General features: G+C 44.7%; 1 protein-coding gene across 1 annotated transcript in view; it reads right to left on the reverse strand.

The window, feature by feature from the left end:
- LOC109315383 (EF-hand domain-containing protein D1-like) overlaps positions 1-17,827 on the reverse strand; it is a 29,903-nt gene that overhangs the window by 11,636 nt on the left and 440 nt on the right. The window contains exons 2-3 of the mRNA XM_019543056.1: positions 16,701-16,766; positions 326-550 (exon numbers count right to left, since the gene is read on the reverse strand). Coding sequence (XP_019398601.1) covers positions 326-550; positions 16,701-16,766 — 291 coding nt within the window. The remainder of the gene's footprint in view (positions 1-325; positions 551-16,700; positions 16,767-17,827) is intronic.

A 17,827-nucleotide genomic window follows, 5' to 3' on the forward strand; every position in this document is an offset into this window, starting at 1 on the left:
CATCTAAGACCATTTTAAAATGGAAGCCAATGGAGAAAACAACCATCTGTTTTAGTGAACCAGGTTTCATTCACACCAAGAGCACACAAACTATTATTCAACAGTACCTTACTCACTTCATACAAGAAAGTCTGCCTGCTTCTCTTCACAGCTTATTATATCTCCACAGCTGCAAGTCACATGGAAGCATTTCAAATGTAAGTGCCTTGGCCATGTTAAAAAGAAGATTTGGAAGAACCCAATTTAGAGATAGGACCTAGAAGCAGCGGGCTACCAGTTTCTCATTCCTTTTCTTAAAATAGTTTGCTTCTTTGCTGACCCCTACCTCACGGAAGCTGAGCTTGCCATCAAAGTCTTCGTCCACTTCTTTAATCATGTTCTTCAAGCCCAGGTGTGTCTGAGGGGCTCCCAGCTTCTCCATCATCAGTTTCAGCTCCATTAAGTCTATGTAACCATCCTTTCCAGAGTCATACCTGAAAGGAGAGAAAGGTAAAAAAAAAAAAACAACAAAAAACCAAAAACTCAGTTGGTCACTGCTACTGATATATCCACAATACAATTAGGAAATTCAAAGCTTAAGTTTTTTAAGCCAAGTAAGGCTGTCTAGTAGGGTAATAATATTAGGCAGTATATTCTTATAGGTTTCTTCAGAGACTATGGAAGGAAATGTGGGTACATAAACAGAAGCACAATCATAGAGCGCCTAGGCTCACAGAGGTAAGAAACTGACTGTCATAGTCTTCTAAGTTTACAGTAGTGGCATCCAGCCTTTGGAGTCCGCCTCTTGGAAGAAGACAGAGAGAAAATGCACAGGGGGAACTCAGGCACGACACACACTGCCTGAAATATTAAGGAAGGGAGAGCAAAGGAATTTATGCCATCAAAATGGACTTTATGCCGTTGCCCATTTATTTTGCAGAAAACCACATAAGTTTTAGGCACTTTGTACATCCATAGATGTAGTTCTGAGAATGTGACAAGGGTGTGCAACATGCAGTTTTCAAGCTGACTGAGAGCTATCAAGGATAATGGCCTACCAGTGTTCGACCATTATTCTTAATTAAGCCAGTTCATTAAATGAAAAAGAAACTGAAAGGTAAGAGTGAATCTCATATCTTTGTTGCACAGTGAATCTTTACTCTGTGCACATGTCTGCACAGATTAAAGAGGACATGTTGAGGACTTGTATCCAATCAGATCAGATTCCACTAGCGGCAGCCCTCCACTGGAAAAAGTATACCTTGCAAGTGGCCCTCAGAGTTGGAGTTGTACGTGGCATAAGTTAGGGGTTCCTATATATATATCTATATCCCCTACAGTATATCACATGCTGGAGAACTACCCATTGCGCCTTGAAGGATCTGTTCCAAAGTCTTTCATGCTACCTTAGAGAGACACACAAAGATTCTTAGACCCAGCAGTTCCCCATGCAGGAGATGGTAGCCTGTTTTTGTTTAAGACTTTCTTCTTTAAACATATGCCTTAAAAGGGAACCATTGGCTCAGTGCTTCCAGATTAACAGAACTGCAGGCAGTGAAAAGTCAGGCCTAGTGGGGGCTGTACCTCAAGGCCTGTGCCTGGGTAAGGAAGAATTGGGCAAGTTTGCTTCAAGAAAAAGTGACCTCTAGAAACCCAAGAATGGCGGGGGGGGCGGGGAATGCACTCAAAAGAGACTGGGAGGGAAGTAAGGCTCCCTCATAGGGGCCCACCAGGAAGCTTTAGGCATGAGGAAGCTTCACCAGATTTGTAACTTAAGCAAACAAAGGATCACTTCAGGAATGTAAAAATGGAAGCCTGTTGTAGAGTGTCTGGCAAGTTAAATAAGATGCATGGAGGAATTACTGGCTTTCCAAAAGTCTGCGATAAGTGGACTAAACGTGGGGCTGTGTGAGATAAAGGAAAACAAAGTACCTCTTGTTAGATCAGATACAGACTGCTGCAGGCTGGACAGTTACTTCCCTAATCAGATTTAAAACAAACAAACTCTTAAGTTTCATAAGAAACAAGTTTTGCTGACAGAACAATAACATCAGATCTCAATGCAGAATGAACCAATAAGAGTCTTAGTCCAAGACACTACCTCTTGAGTTAGTCTGATCTGGTCTTTCAGAAAAAAAGGAAGTTATTTGGTGCTTAAGTGGCATGGTTCATGACAATCCTGTCTTACAGGCATCCCCCTTCCTGCTTTAATGCATTTCATTCACTTGTACTCTTACTGTTCTATTAAAAAGGTAGTGTTGAAGTCAGATGGTAGCTGTGATAGTCCAGGAAATGCAAGCGAGTCAAGGATGTTTGTGGTTATCATTTATATGCATATACAGTTGGTCCAATAAAAGATATCACCAACAAACATTCTTGCTTCTGTTCTTTAAAAGCCAATTCCCTCAGTTCACACTTCTTGTATTCACTGCATCATTAAACAAAAGATTAAAATATCAGAGATTTCAGTAGAAGACAAGGAAAAAGCACAAGTCTGGGCCTGAACACCCATTATGCCTGGTTTTCTGATAATATAAAGGAACACTAACATTTGCTAGAGCCTTCCAATTTTCAAATACACCAGAGGATCAATGGATCAGTGTGCTCCTTATCTCAGTTCCCCACCTGTGTTCTCTTCCTTATACCCACAGAGTCATGTTTGCTCAAGGAAGGGGGAGTGGAAGCCCATTGTAATAAAGGCAATTAAGAGTAGCAAGAAGTGAACTGGAGTGAGGAAAGAACAGAAAAGCACTTAATGGTGAATGAGCAAGGAAGGGAACTCTGCCAGTTGTAGAAGAGGTTGGCAAAGGCACAGTTGTCAGTCTGGAGCGCAATTCTGTTTGTGATAAACTACCACAGAAAGAAGACAGGAGCTGGGTGAGCTTGAGTGGAAGGACGGGGCAGAAATCTGACTGGATGCAAGCAGCTCTGCTGTACAAGCTCTGTCCTCCATGCTTCCCCCACTGATCATTCCCTGTTCCACCCTCACATTGTTGCCTCCCCTCAATCATTTCAGAATTCCTACAAAATTAAGTACATCATGGCTTCAGAAAGGAAATCCTAGTCACAGCTTTTAAGCTTTCTCTTTTGGTGGGAGCCAAACAAATCTCTCCACCCTTCACCTTTCACTCACTATTAGTTATGTTCCAAAGGAAAAAGCACTCCACGTCCGTTCCTCTTGTAGACTTTAGGAACCACACAATGGCAGTTGCCTTGGGAAAAGCGCAGTGTGATTTAAAAGCTTGAAGGTCATAAAAGATGCTGCACTAGAAGGAAGCGTAAACTAAGCTGCTATTCTTCCAATAACTGTGGAGAGTAGGGATATAAATGAGATTTTTTTCCCCCACCACCCCTCCATCTTTTCTAAGCATGAAAACACAGGCAGAAATGGAAAGTACAGAGAATGGTGCATCTTTTCTGACAGATCACAATGGCTTCAAAACTTGCCAGAAGAGGACATGAAATTCTTCCCTTCCTTTACCATCACTCCTGGACAGTGTCCCCTCCTCAAAAACCCACAACTCATGTTTAGGTCCACTAGGATTAAGGTAAATTAACAAAAAAAATCCTCTCTAGCTCCCCCACCCAGCAACTAATAAATTAGGATGTTGCATGTTCTATCCAGTCTCCAGACCATTTTAAAATAACCCATGTTCTACGTTACACATATAAATGGGCACATGTAAGGAAGATGCATTGTTGGTTATCAGAACAAACTACAAAGTAGGTACTAATGCAACATTAGAATTAGAAAGCATGGTGGCAGATGACAATGAATACACTGGAAGCAAAACTTCCTTCCAACATTGAAGAAAGACTTGTATTGAAATAAAAGAAAAAAAAAAAAACTGATTTCTGAAGCCCTTCTATATCCACTTCACCTTAAAGGTTGTAAGAGCTTTGTAGACCAGTGTAAAGTTACAAACAAAATTGGGAATGGAAAGACGTGCAGCTACCCCAAGGTAGCTGGACGTACCAGGAGGGCAGGTAAAAGCCTACTGCCTGTTAGGAAATAGCCACCTGGGATAGAAAGACCAAACTTAAACAAGAGCTTACGTGAGTAGAGTTTTACACCGATTCTTCCATGGATAACTCTTTACTAGTTTAGCTGACATTCCTCCAATTTAGGGGTTTGCATGATCTGTTCACTACTCATTTTTACACCAGCATATTGCTGATTACACTGGTACAAATACAGTATCTGGCATAGGGCCTAGATGAATAGTTCTCTCCCATGCTACCAGCCCTCGCATTCATTTGTGTTTAAGTGTCACAAAACCTGACAGACATGGTAACAATTACACATAGAATACAACTGTTGTTTAAAATGCAGGGAAAGGAGGAACTTCAGGTAGCAAAGGAACTGGCATTTTTCTGCAGCTAGCAGAGGAGCATAATTCCTCTCCCCATTTCCCAAGCACCCAGTGCTGTCTCCACATGCCTGAAGCTCATACTAAAGTAGAAGTGGAATTAAGTCCCTCCCCTCACTTTGCCTTTTAAAAGTGTGTCAGAGAAGCCAATGCTGAAACAGAAAACATGCCTAAAGTTCTTCCACTCAGACATGATGCTTTGTGCCTGCCATATTCAGACTCCCTGAAATGCACAGGGCGATTTTAATCCTCAAGCAACTGCATTAGCAGTTAGCAAATCCACCTACTGTTGGGCAATATGCCACCCTACAAGGCATGTAAGTCTCATGAGAGAGATGCAGCATTTTTACATGTGCCCCAGGGATGGGGTGGGGCAGCGCTTTAATTAGACTGCCTGGAGAGTCTTGTGCATCAGCATCCCCTTGTTTCAAAATGGTGTTGGGAGTACTTTAACTAAAGCTTGAATGAGCTTTAGTTAAAGCGTCTTGGCTGCCATTTTGAAGCCTAAGGACAGTGATACACAAGAGTGGAGGCTGGCTGGAATGCCGCAATTACCATGTTCCAGCAGATTAATCAAATCTGCTCATACGTGATTACAGAGCATTGGAGCAGCCTCTGGGCTTGTGTTCAGGCACCCTTACTGACCAGAAGTCCTAGCTGCTAACTAAAAAAATGCCATGAAGTTAAAGACATTACCACTGCTGAACTTTTTAACTGAAGTCCATTAGATTGAGAAGTGCACCTCTGGCAAAGGGCAATAAAAGCAGGACAGTGTCAGTATCCTTGACACGTTCACCAACAGTACCCCAAAACATGGGTTGCGATTCCCTAATCCAGTGGAACTCAGTCCTGGCTGCACAAAAGGCACAAGAGCTGTCTGTTAGCCAGAAGGCCATGCTATATGCACTGCTAAGTGAATAGAGGCAGTGCAAAAGAACAAACTAAGGACCAAAATGCAGGGCAAATTTCCAATATAGTGGCACTGGTTTATGGTCTTACAGATGTACTTTATTACGTACACGCACATTAACAAACACCACCCCCCTTTGGAAAGCGGTTACTGCAAAGGCTGTAAAGTGAAGATCCACTTGCGAGTCAGGAGCTGCCATCTCACTAACACTGCACTGAGGGGTTACCTAGCTGGCCATGAGTGTATCCTCACTTCAGCACCACATTATTTTGTTAGAAACCCAGCAAACAAAAAGGCCAGCTGTAGCAAAGAATATAAAATTCAGCCAATTATTCCAGAGTGAACTGAATCCAGTCTGTCACACAGCTACCACTGCTGCTCTACTTTCACCCTCCTTACAGTGCTGAGGCAGCTGGTAGCAGAAGAGATGGCCCTGCATGGGTTAACCAACTGCACTTGGGTCCTGGAGCCATCAGGCACAATTTCATGACTCTGTCATTCCAGCAAGCAGGCAACACAAAGCCAGGATTGTGAGAAAGTGGGTCTTGTCAGCAGTGGGTCGAGATGGCAAAGCAACACACTGTCCCCGTTGCACAATAGGTGTTCAGTGTGCAGAGCTAGATCCAGCCTTCAAAACAGGGCTTTCCAAAACAGTTTAACCTCTGGGCTTTTTGTAACCACTCTGCTTTCAATCCACTCTTATTTCGCTAAGAACTAGGCAGTGGATACAACAACCCAGGAATACAATCTGGGGAAAGTTCCTGCTTACAGTCCTCTCAGAGCCAGCTCTGAAACACAGGGATAGTCATGAAATGTACTATTCACGTAGAGTCCATTCGATGGCTGGCATTACACCCATCCCTAAAAGAATGGGTAGGGGTAGCCAGCAAGAAAAAAAGCTTGTTCTTTCAGATTAGAAGTCTCAGTAGAGATTGAAAGCTGCACCTTGTGATTCCTGAACTAAAAGATTCCCACAAAAAAAGTTTCAAGTTCTAGGTAAAGTCACTCAGGTAGCAGACAGCCATACAACCAGGCTATTTACCAAGGTATGCATTTATAGGGCTTAAGTTCATGCATCCTCATATTCCACTGAGGTTTGTTAGGTTATGACTACCCTGTGGGCACAAGTACTTCAGGCATTAGCAGAGAATGCATCCCACACAGCAAATAGCTGCATTTCTACTCAGATTGTTGAAATGTCTCTTTGCAAGTGGTAGTTGTTACAGACCCATGCACTCCTTGGCCCAGCAGCAAAACTACAGCCCTTGTACCACCCCCTTTTAAGGGCTCCTGTTAAGTTCCTTCTATATACTAATGCATACTCTTACCTGTTTTACTGCACTTTGAGCAGTACAGCAAGGGAGGGAGCCAATCACTCTAGTGGCATATTGAAGAGCAGAGTTAGAGGAGCAAGGGGGAGGGGAGGAGAAACAAGGACTATGGCAGGGGTGGGCAATTATTTCGGGTGGAGGGCCACTTACTGAGTTCTGGCAAGCCATTGAGGCCTGCATGACAGGCAGCCAGGGGCAGATTAATATTCATTTTCTAAATTTTTTTAGGGGCCCTGCGGGCCAGATAGAATGGCCCAGTGGGCCACATCTGGCCTATGGGCCACATTCGCCCACCCCTGGGCTAGGGCATCTTTGAGATAATTGGATTGAACTGGATATATTGGGAGCCTATCCACCCATCAGCCAAGTACCTGTGCTCCTTCAAGTCTACACAAGATGGTTATGGTAGGCTGTCATGGCAATCTCTACTAAAGAAAGTGCTATTTTGGAAGGGAAAGGATGTCACAAGGGCCAATATTTAAGATCTAAACTGTCAGAGGTATTCATTACAGTGCATGTCTTTGTTGATCATTGTTGAACTTTTTCTGCAGTGCAGGTGTAGGCTAAAGACAGAGAATAAAATTCTAGTCTCAAATTCCTCTCTTTGGACCGCCATTTATCCAAGCAGAAGATGATGCCAAGGTGACCTGTAAGTCTAAAAGACCAAGCCTTTTGGTACTAATCCAGAGAGACAAAAGCATACAATGGTTAAGGCAGTCCTCACATTGTTAGAACACAAGACTAATTAGGTCACACTGTAATTAGTCTGAGCAGCAGACTGGTCCCTCTGCAACAGGAACATTACAATAGATTTTGCAGTCCCCAGAGGCCTTATCTAAGGGACAGGTTTAGCATAAAGGTCCACAATGACATACCCTTACCAGCACTACCCTGGGCATGGCACTGGGAAATTGCAGGCCCTTAGGCACTACATGCTTTAGATCTGCAGTGAGGAGCACTTTAACTGATGCCATTAAAAAAATTTTAGGAGAAAGATTCTTGAATCCTGGCATTGACACCTCAGGGACTGAGTGTGGAAAAAGGGAAGATCAGTGCAATTCAGATTTCCTCCAGAGAAAACAACCTGAACAGAGTTGATCCAGAGCTGGGCAGGCACATGGCAAACAACTTTATGTTGTTACATGCCCTGTAAAAAGGGATCAAGGTTATTTTTACTCTCTGGTAGCAAGTGTAACAGGTCAGTTTTTGAACCTTAGCCATTTTGTGAACCTGTCCTACAGGGAAGGCAAGTATCCTTCCAAGAGGATAAAGCAGAACTAATTGAACAGGGGTACTTTGAAGATTAAGTTTAACTTTGGGTTATACCCTGGGACTTACAAAATGCATCAGCAAGTGTAAGTATTTTGTCCATAGGGTTAAGTCCTCCATATTGAAAAGCCTGCTGCCCATAAGCAATTTTGTTTGCACACAAAAAACCAAGGAGTTGTATAACTATGCTTAATGCAGTATTCAGACTGCAGCTGATTTAGCTCATGTTTCAGGAACGAGTTTTCCTTGGTACAGTACTACATCTAGGAGAGATTTCAGCTCAGGAGGGATATTTGAGAGCTCACTCATGGAGCACAGGCTTGACAGCCATTCAATTCCAATCTTCTATTATAGCCAAGGAGATGTACTTCCTGGCATGTCAGATCTCAACTCAAGCTAAGGATATACCACAGGTATATTTGTCTTCTATAATCTTTCTAAAGACAGCTGCTTCCTTTCACAGTTTAGAAGGAAGTTTTCCCTTTAATTTGCCCAGTCTGTCCTCATTTTTCAATAATGAACTCAAAGCAGCTTAACCTAGGCATCTCCTCAACAGCTTCAATAATTTTAAAATCTCCCAAACATGGAAGCTGAGGGGGAGGGGGAAGGGGGGGGTCATTTTGCAAAAAATCTCAGTGTAGATCCCCTTCTTGGCACTTCCGGGTCTTTCACAGCCAGAGTTCTCTAAGCAGCACAAGTCAGGTCTTGAAGAAGCTTCCAAAAACTTACTTTTACCTACACTCTATTTCAGGGGTGGGCAAAACATGGCCCACGGGCCAGATGCGGCCCACCAGGCCATTTTATCTGGCCCACAGGGTCCCTAAAAAGTTTAGAAAATTAATATTTTTCTGCCCCTGGCTACCTGTCATGTGGCCCTACATGGCTTGCCAAAACTCAGTAAGCGGCCCTCTACCCGAAATAATTGCCCGCCCCTGCTCTATTTAAATGAGCAAAATAAAGAGGGATATGCATCATGTTTGCAGAGCATATACAAGAGTTAAATGATTCCAGAATGAAGACACTTCTCATTGACATCAACAGAACTGGTTTGGACCCTATTCTAGAGGAACCACCTTTAATAGAAATTGTGTCAATATGGGCTGAATGAGACAGCATAACTGTGGGCATCATCAGTGAGTCAGCACAGCCAGGAGGGACCTGAAGAATTCATTTAGTTGCAGAAGATTCAGCTTCCTAGGGCAGATGAGATTTAAGTCTATATTACAGAATCAACAGCTCTACCACACTTAATTAGGGACCTTTCTCAGCATAAAAGCACATTAAAACAACCTGGTACTTGCCTACTGCACAGATATTGAAGACAGGAGTAGAACAGCTATGGTAATATAGATTCTGAAAAGGAAATTAGGCTCATGAAAAAATGCTATATGAAGAGATGAAAAGAATGGGATTGCTTACCTCAGAAAGGAGTTAATGAGGGGATGGGATAGAAGCACACAGATAATGAACGTTCTAAAAGGAAGAGAGATCAGGAGCTGCTGTTCTCCCTGTCTCATAACACAAGACCAAGGGGTCATTCAATGACACTAGAAAGTTACCAGTTCAAAGCTGATAAAAGGAAACTTTCATACATGTTGAGCAGCAGGACTCCTCATTTTGCCTGATAAAAAATTGCAAATTTTCTGATAAAACCCCCCAAATCCATGATGAAAATGAAAGGCCCCTCACTCCCCACCACAACCTCCCTGGCCCTACTGGTGCACCTCACTCCTCGCCACACTCCCCAGCCTTGTTCCCCCCCTCCCCCGGCCACCAGGACTATAGGGCCAGGAACCCAGGTCCACAGCCCCCTGCCCTTGAGAGGACAGCACAGAGTCCTACTGCAGGCTTGGGCAGTGCAGGGTGGCTCTCCACTGCTAAGCACATTTCTGGGAGGTAGCCATGCCCTCCAAACCAGCGTACAGGGCAGGCACAAGCTGTTTGCTGCAGGCTCCCCACCCTGCTGCCCTCCCTGGGACCTCTGCAGCCTGGTGGGCACAACTTGGTGCTACAGGGCAGAGTGAGGCTGCATAGGGATCTCCTTGCCACTGTGAACTCTGCGCTGCCCTGGAGATATGTTTTTCCTCCCCCCACCCCCCAGATGAGTTGCCCACAGCTCCCTCCCACTCCCCACAAGCCCTACGCACTGCCCAACTCCCTTCCTATGGGGGCCTCAATTCCATTGCCCAACTTACCTGTGGCCTGCAGGAGCTGCTCGCCAGGCTGCCTGGCAGCCACTTACTTACATATATGCCCATGGCACCCCTACCTGACCTCTCTCCTCCCAGCCCCTCCCAGTCCCCTGCAGGCTGGAACTCTTCCAGCCTGCAGAGAGCTCTTTACAAAACTGCAAAATCTGCAGGTTTCTCCAGTAAAATGAGAACTCTGCATTTTCCTCTGGTAAAGGGGAAATCTGTGGTTTTCTCCATTTTCCCCATGGGAAACTGAAAACCTGGATCCCTGGTGATCAGATTCTAAGACTCACTGCTACAGCATGTCAAATGCCAAAAAGTTTTACCTGCATATAATGTCCAATCCCTCTTTCAATAGTACTAAAATAGACATCAAGGGTTATAATAGTGAGTTAGTGTGAACAAATGATAAATGTAAAAAAGCCCAATGCATGAGATTTAAGCCAGGTTATAACTCAGAATGGGGAGGTTTTGTACAACTTCTCCGGACCATATGCTGCTGACCACCATTAGAAACAGGATACCGGGATTAAATGAGCCAGACATGAAGTACTACAATTCCCGTGACCCCATATTAAGATTAAAATAATTGAAGAAAATACAGGCCTTTATATATCCAACCATCCTCCCCCCACAAAAAACCCCAACAAAACCCCTCCAAAATACACCCAACTCTTTGCAGGTCACCTTTGAGGCTGGTGACTGAAGACCATGCAGCCTGACTTTTGGCAGAGAGAATTAACATTCAGCTGCAACAGCCCTCACAATGTGTGTAATGTTTTCCATCTAAGGTTAATAGTTAATTAGCATTCAACTGCAAGTTCTACATTTCGCACTTACTTAGGACCTGTGTTTAATTAACTCCTTGTTTTAGATAGCTTGTAATTCTGCTCTTCTGTTTTTTGGTGGGTTTTTTGTTTTATTTTAATATCAACACCTTCTCTTTGCTTATCCCTATTTAGAAGGTGCCATTATACATTCCAGTCTGGAAGGAACAGCCACAGTCCTGCTAATCAGAGACAGCACCAGTCTCCTCCAGATGATAGAGGAGCTCAAGCTTGAATACTGCAGAGTTGAGGTCATTCCACTATACAGGTCACCTTCTTGCATCTCTATGGCACACACTAATTTCCAGAGACAGGATCTTGTTAAAAAAAAATTTAAAAATAAAGTAAAGAGACAGACGCCCAAAAGTGCACAAGTCACATTATGGTACATCTCCTGCAGACCATATCCCGTCCCATTTTTGTGGCCATCTAGAATTAACAAAGCCATACGGTCAATGCCCCTTTACTAATACAACAGCTGTTGAGTGCAGACCAGACCTATTTTTAAGTAAGCAACAGACCCATTGCAGTCTCCATCAAGCTAGCTGGACGAGAACCAATCCCAAGGTGTAGATTGAGCCCATCTTGTTCTTACCTACCCTTTGGGATCAACCACAAACCAGCATCACAGACAGTTAGCAGACTGCCAAGGAGAGCTACTTCACTCCACCACCAATATCACAGACAAGACCACAGTTGGCTGAACGGACAAGATACTGGACTGGGATGTAGGAGACTTGATTTCCCCACTCTACTCTCGTCTCCAACCTGTAGCTGCAGTGAACAGGAGCTCTCAGCATCTCCCAACATGCACCCAACCCCCTCCCCTCTCCAATCCTATTTTGTCTGCTAGCTTTCATGGCAGGAGCAATACAGGCGCTTTACAAATACATTCACACTTAATGATCCCCTGTAACCAGCAGTGGGAAGTTATTTAGCTTCCTTTTGTGCACTTTAGGAGCTCAAAGCAAAGAGAACCAGCACCCTTGACAAGCCAGCTACCTGCAAGTCATTGGACAGTTTAGGACAACCGGTTTTATGAATACAACCATCAAAAAGTCCTTCCACCCTAACCAGAGAGAAGAAACATTCTCTGTTTTCACGCTTTTATCCAATGGATACAGTTCTTCAGACCTATAAGGAGGGGAATGATGGACCTCAGGGTTTCATAACATTAGGCTGTCACCTGCTAAACTTACGAGCAGGCACCTTTTGCTCACAGCCCACTAGCACCATCGGCCATTTGCACTAAACAGGTCCTGATCCTGCTCTAAGGGAAGCAATCATATCACTGAAAATAAGACATTTTTGGAAGCAAGCAGTCCATTATGTAGTTACAACATTGGAAAAGTACAGGAAAGTGTAATGTAGCTAACTGTCACCATCTATACTATCACAGAATATAAAAACTCTTCAGGACAGACCAGGTCTACCTCAATACTTAGAGAGTGTTTAAAGGCACTGAATGGACCTGGAGGTAAAAAATCCTCACATAGCTGCTCTCTGATACAGGCTGGAGCATGTAAGCATGTGGTAAAGGTACAAATATTTTCACTATCTATTCTGTACATCCAATTATATAGCCAGAAGCATTTACATCTTGTAAATTAGTAACATTCATACAGCCTGAAGGGTTTCTGGACTGTCAGGAATTATGGTGGGGTGCAATATTAGGGAGACTGGCAACCCCAATTCATTCTCCAAATGATAACTAGGACCCTATCTTCTGTACTATACTCAGGTAAGAGACTAGTTGAAGGAGTACATAACTAGATAAATACAAGGTGACTCAGAGACCAGTGTCACAGCATTCCACCACAACGCTCGCAGTAGAGCTATTTCTCCTAAAAGAACCAGAGAATTCTGTTTATGCGGGTTGCTTTTAGTACTGCCATTGGCTGTCTAAATTAACAAAGTTCTCCCTGTTCAAAAAGGAACTCTCCTTCTGCCTTTTTAGTTTCCTTTTTCTTCAGGACCAAATTAGAGCAGCAAAAAAAGCAGTTTCATTGCATAGTGCAAGAGAAGGAGAACACAAAACTGACCTGAAAATACCCCCCAGGAAAGCCAAATTGCAAGTGGCTTTACTGCAGCCACAGAGAGAACCAGCAGGCTAGCTGTGGCTGCAATACCAAGCATTAAACTAACAGGGAACAAAAAAAGAGAGAGTGTAGGAAGTCCTCACATGGCCCACGAAACAAATTTGTTACCTGCACTCCCTCCTAACAAGAGAAGGTTGCAATATTCAAACGCTGCTGAAACACAGGTCACGTGTCTGTGAAAACCCAGGCGAACTCAAATGGAAGGAGGCAAGTACTGGCTGAGCATGGTGCCATCCATGAACAGAGATACAGTTAGCTGTGTTAGTCTGAAGTCAAGTAGAAGGCAGTGCAAATATACACTGTGTAGACTAACCAGAGTAGATCACATACATATATACATACAAGCACATTATTTTTATACATATATACACATATGCATATGGACATACTTGTATATGCATGTGTGCATGCATCCATCCATAGATATACAAACACACACACACACACACACACACACACACACACGGGCTGTGCCCCCCGTCTGACCCAAACACAAGAGGCAGACTAGACCACAGTGTGCGCGACCAGTCCTGCTGCCCTCGGGTGCACAGCAGGAGGGCTGGGGTGGTTTGGCAACTGGACTTTGCTTCCCGTCAGCCCCCAGCGTCAATGGCTCCTTCAGACTGCTGCTACCAGTGTCACCAACACCAGACCTGGCCCTGCTACCCAGGCACCCTGGTCCATCTGCCCTGCATCTACCAGTAGGGGTGCTGGACAGAGTAGGTGGGTAGGCAGGGTCTACAGAGAGACTGGCCCAGGACCCACGGGGGCAGGGTGTCTTCGGGTTGCGGGCAAGTGAGAACCAGCGTCTGGGAGAGGGGCAGGCAGGTGGGAACAGGGCTGGGATCATGGGGTGGTGATAGCGCAGGGCTGGGACCTGGGATAAACCCACAATCTGTTGCCCATGTCTCTGCAACAGGCACTGGTTCTGCAGGCATGCTGGGAGCAGATTGTGGCTGTGCCCTGGGCCCTGGCCCCACCAGCCCAGCCTCTGTCCTACCGGCCCACAGCCCCATCACATCCACCCAACCGAGTGCACCCTGCCCTCGGGGGACGTGGGGCACTCTCCATGGAGACCCTGGGGCTGGGATCACCAGGGGATGACAGTCCAGGGCTTGGGGTAGAGCCACTTAAGGAGTTTTGGCAAGCTTATGTGAGCTGCAGGGTGTGCTGACCTGGCCCCATGCAACAGGGGAAGGTGCTGACCCAACCTACAACAGCTTGTCATCAAAACTCCCCAAGTGGGCCTCCAGCCCAAATAACTGCCCACCCCTAAAAGCATCTCAACAGTGGCTTATACCAAATATCAACTCTGATACAGTAATCTGGATAAATTTCCAAGGACAGACGCACCCAACATCTCTGAAATAGAAGCCTCAGCTTTCCCCTTCCCCTAACACGCGCATCCCAGCTCTTTGAATACTACCTTGTAGAAACCAGGACTCCAGCAATTCATTCAGGCTGAGCTGCCAGTCACCTGGATTTTTCCTGAAGATCAAGGTAATACAAGCACTCATATTTTCAGCCCTTGGTATTCTTGGGTACCCTCCAGCCCTTGCTTTCTCTTGGTACCATCCTGCTTCTCAGAAAGTGATTGAGTTGCCTCCTGTAGCAAATCCAGCTTCACTGCTGAGTAACTATTGTACGTGCCCAGTATGAGGAAGGGCAGCTTAACAAAGAGGCAAACCAAAGTAGCCAATTAAGCATGGGATCCAGTTACAATTCTGGGTCTGATACCAATTCCACACATGCCCTTTTCAAGTCACTTAGCCTTTCTGCTTCCTCTCTCCCTAGCACAAGGCTATTATGAAAAATCACTTATGCTTTTAATCTAGGCAAGTGTTAACTTTCAGCAAAAGAACAGGCTGTGAGCCAGTGGATCCCAGCCAGCCCTGTGACTTTGTTTGGAGAACTGTCCACTGTTTTAAAGCTTTATTTTCAACTGTGTAAGGAACTCAGCCCAAGCAACACAGCAACACTTTATAACAAGAAATCATGAGGACAGGTCATCTGTATTAGTTTGCATTTTCAGATCATGGGACAGAAGATCTGTCTCTCTCCAGGTCTTCCCTCTTGCACATTTTTAAGTAGCTGAATGCCCCATTTTTGGAAGCATCTACAAAAGTGAATGAAAATAATCCCCCTCTCATACATTCTCCAACTTCCCTCAACTCTGTGGTTCAGATTCACCTCTCCCTTCATCAGCTTTGCTTTGAGTTTGACCCTTGCTGCTGGCAGTGCTCTTCGGACTTTGGGCAGGTGGTTTGTGGCTGCTTTCCCAACTTCTCAGGCTTCTGACTTCCACTCTGCATGTCTGTTCCCTACAAGTGCCCCAGGTAGTAGCACCCAGAAAGCAAACATATGAAATGAAGCCAACTCACCATTTTGTCCATGTTATTACATTCCCTCCGCTGCTCTCAGGGTTCTCCCCATGCCGTATGCTGAGAAAGGGAGTAATTTAGGGTGCCCTCTGCATTGCTTCCCTTCCATTTTTAGTCTTGTGAGTTTGCTTGGCAGTTTCCTAGCATAGTTCATCCTCCCCAGCATTGGTCTTACCGCTCTTTAAAGCAAGATTTCCAAGGTTTTGAGAAGCAAAAGGTTGGGCAGGTTGGCACCTTAGAGATTGAATGGTTCATGGAGGCATGAGCTTTCACAGCTGACAGTCAACTTTGTTAGCTGCTATGAACAGACTTGCAGAAAAGGTTGAAAAATAGAGAGGAATTTAAATACAAAGGCAAAGAACAGGGGCAGAGGTACTGCTGAGTGGCAAACGGCAGGTTGAAAAGGTCATTGGAGATATAAGACAGTTAACTCACTGAGGGACACAGGAAAAAAAACCCAGTTGATGTTACAAGTTAGTCAAGGTAATAGGATAAGAACCCATTATTGAGGTTTTGAAAGATTAACACTCTCCTGAAAACAGCAGCCAGCTGCCTTGTTAAAGGCCTACCTGAAGGAAGCCCTGAAAAGGATGCATGGATTTTCTGCAGGAGCATGCTTTGCTGCCTTGCTCACATACTTCGATAAGCACTGAGATAGGTAGGATGACATTATTGCCATTGCCGGCATAGGAGTGAACACAAGCTGAAATGAATGGGGAATTTTACACCTCAGGCCTATTGTGTCAGGCACTTTTCCAGTTCTGGCAAACAATGACATCAGTTATATTTGGGTCATGTTTTGACGGTTCTCTTTGCAACTCCAACAGCCAGTTAAAAAAAAGTGTAAACAGAGACTCAGAGCAACTAATAAGCCTGTCCACACTGCAGCACTCATTCAAGAGATGTGTTTTATTTATTACCATCCGTTAAATCCTAAATGCTTTACTAGAGAGGCTTCACAGTACAGCTGCACCATTTTTCACATTACTAAGACCTACTGAGATGCCTCTTTTCTCAAGTCAGAGCAGGAATTGAGTCTATTTCTGTTCTTACACCCTTCCTATTATTAGTTTCATTAGTATTTCAGAAAAGTGAGTCACTCCTTACTTCGGTTTTTCTGACTGCAGCAGGAAGTCCTCTTGGTCATAGCCACAGTGCAGGAGGCACGCATGCCTGCATACTACCAGAAGCAGCATGCTAACTTGTACAGTGAATACAACACACAACCTCCCTAAGCATTAGGTTGAAGCCCCTACAAACATACAAGAAAATCTACAGGTGGAAAGGAGGGCACCAGTGCAATTTAAAAGGAAAAAAAGGGGGAAACAAAATCAACTGGTACCTCATACTCTCTCCTATCATAGTTAAGAGGGATATCAATGGTCACTGTATTTGGAACCATGTTAATCTGAGAGGGAGGAATATGGAGCACTGCTCAGACTTCCAAAACATTTACTAGGCTGCTTTGATAAAATCCCCCATCCTGTCTTTTAATTGTTTTGTTTTTCTATGTTATTTGATCTGGAAGACACTCATTACCTTCCATTCTTTCCCTCTGGACTTGCTCTTTCCTTTCCCCAGCTGATTAGGTCTAATTGGCAAAGGGTCTTATTCAAAATAATAATGACAAAAATAAATGTTGTCTTAATCAAGTTAAAAGACAAAAAGGGCAGAGAAAGTTGCATTAGCACTTGAAAGACCAGATGAATGCACTCCAGAGGAACATGGGCCACCGGTACTCCCATTCCTTTCCATACCCTGGAGTCCTGACAAGCTCCTGCTCTGGGTCTGCCCCTTTGTTACGGCACCGCTGACATTGTGACACGGACACAGAGCAAACCAAGGTCCTGCTCAAAATCAAGCCCTGCTGCATAGGCTACATACCAGCATAAGCATCAGACAAGAGCCTGCTTCCATCCTGAGGCATTTACAATTGAAGACAATAAGCAACTTGAAAAGAGGTGCAAGGAGTGAAAGGCAGTGAGCAGATGTCCATGTTAAACTAATAAAATGTTTGCAAGCTGTGAATCATTCCTGATCTACCCCTCCACTTTGCCACAGCTGACTGGCTCATTTCCTGCTTGCCCAAAGGCAGATCTGAGATTGAAGGAAAAAAGAGGAAGTACCAAGCTGGAAGCTGAAGATGGAGTTTAAAAACGGGGAACCGAAACAGTGGATGTAGATGGGTTGGTGGCAGAAGTCAAAGGAGAAGGGGAAGTTGCTTGACAGGCAAGTAGGGCCTGAGGATGGGGGAAAACTCTGGAGACCCTTGGAGTTCGTTTAAGGGGTAAATGCCTAGGAAGGGGGAGGGGTGCTGCGTTACTCTACAGACAGAGGGCAGGGGCCATGTGCACCTTCATAGGTTAGACAAGACACGCACACGAATACATCCGCGTATGTAGGTACGCACGTGCGTATCAATCCACACACGGGGCGCACACACATCTACACACGTGCGAGTACGCGCCC

This window comes from Crocodylus porosus, unplaced genomic scaffold (genome assembly GCF_001723895.1).
Source record: "Crocodylus porosus isolate Cpor-Errol unplaced genomic scaffold, CroPor_comp1, whole genome shotgun sequence".
NCBI lineage: Eukaryota > Metazoa > Chordata > Crocodylia > Crocodylidae > Crocodylus > Crocodylus porosus.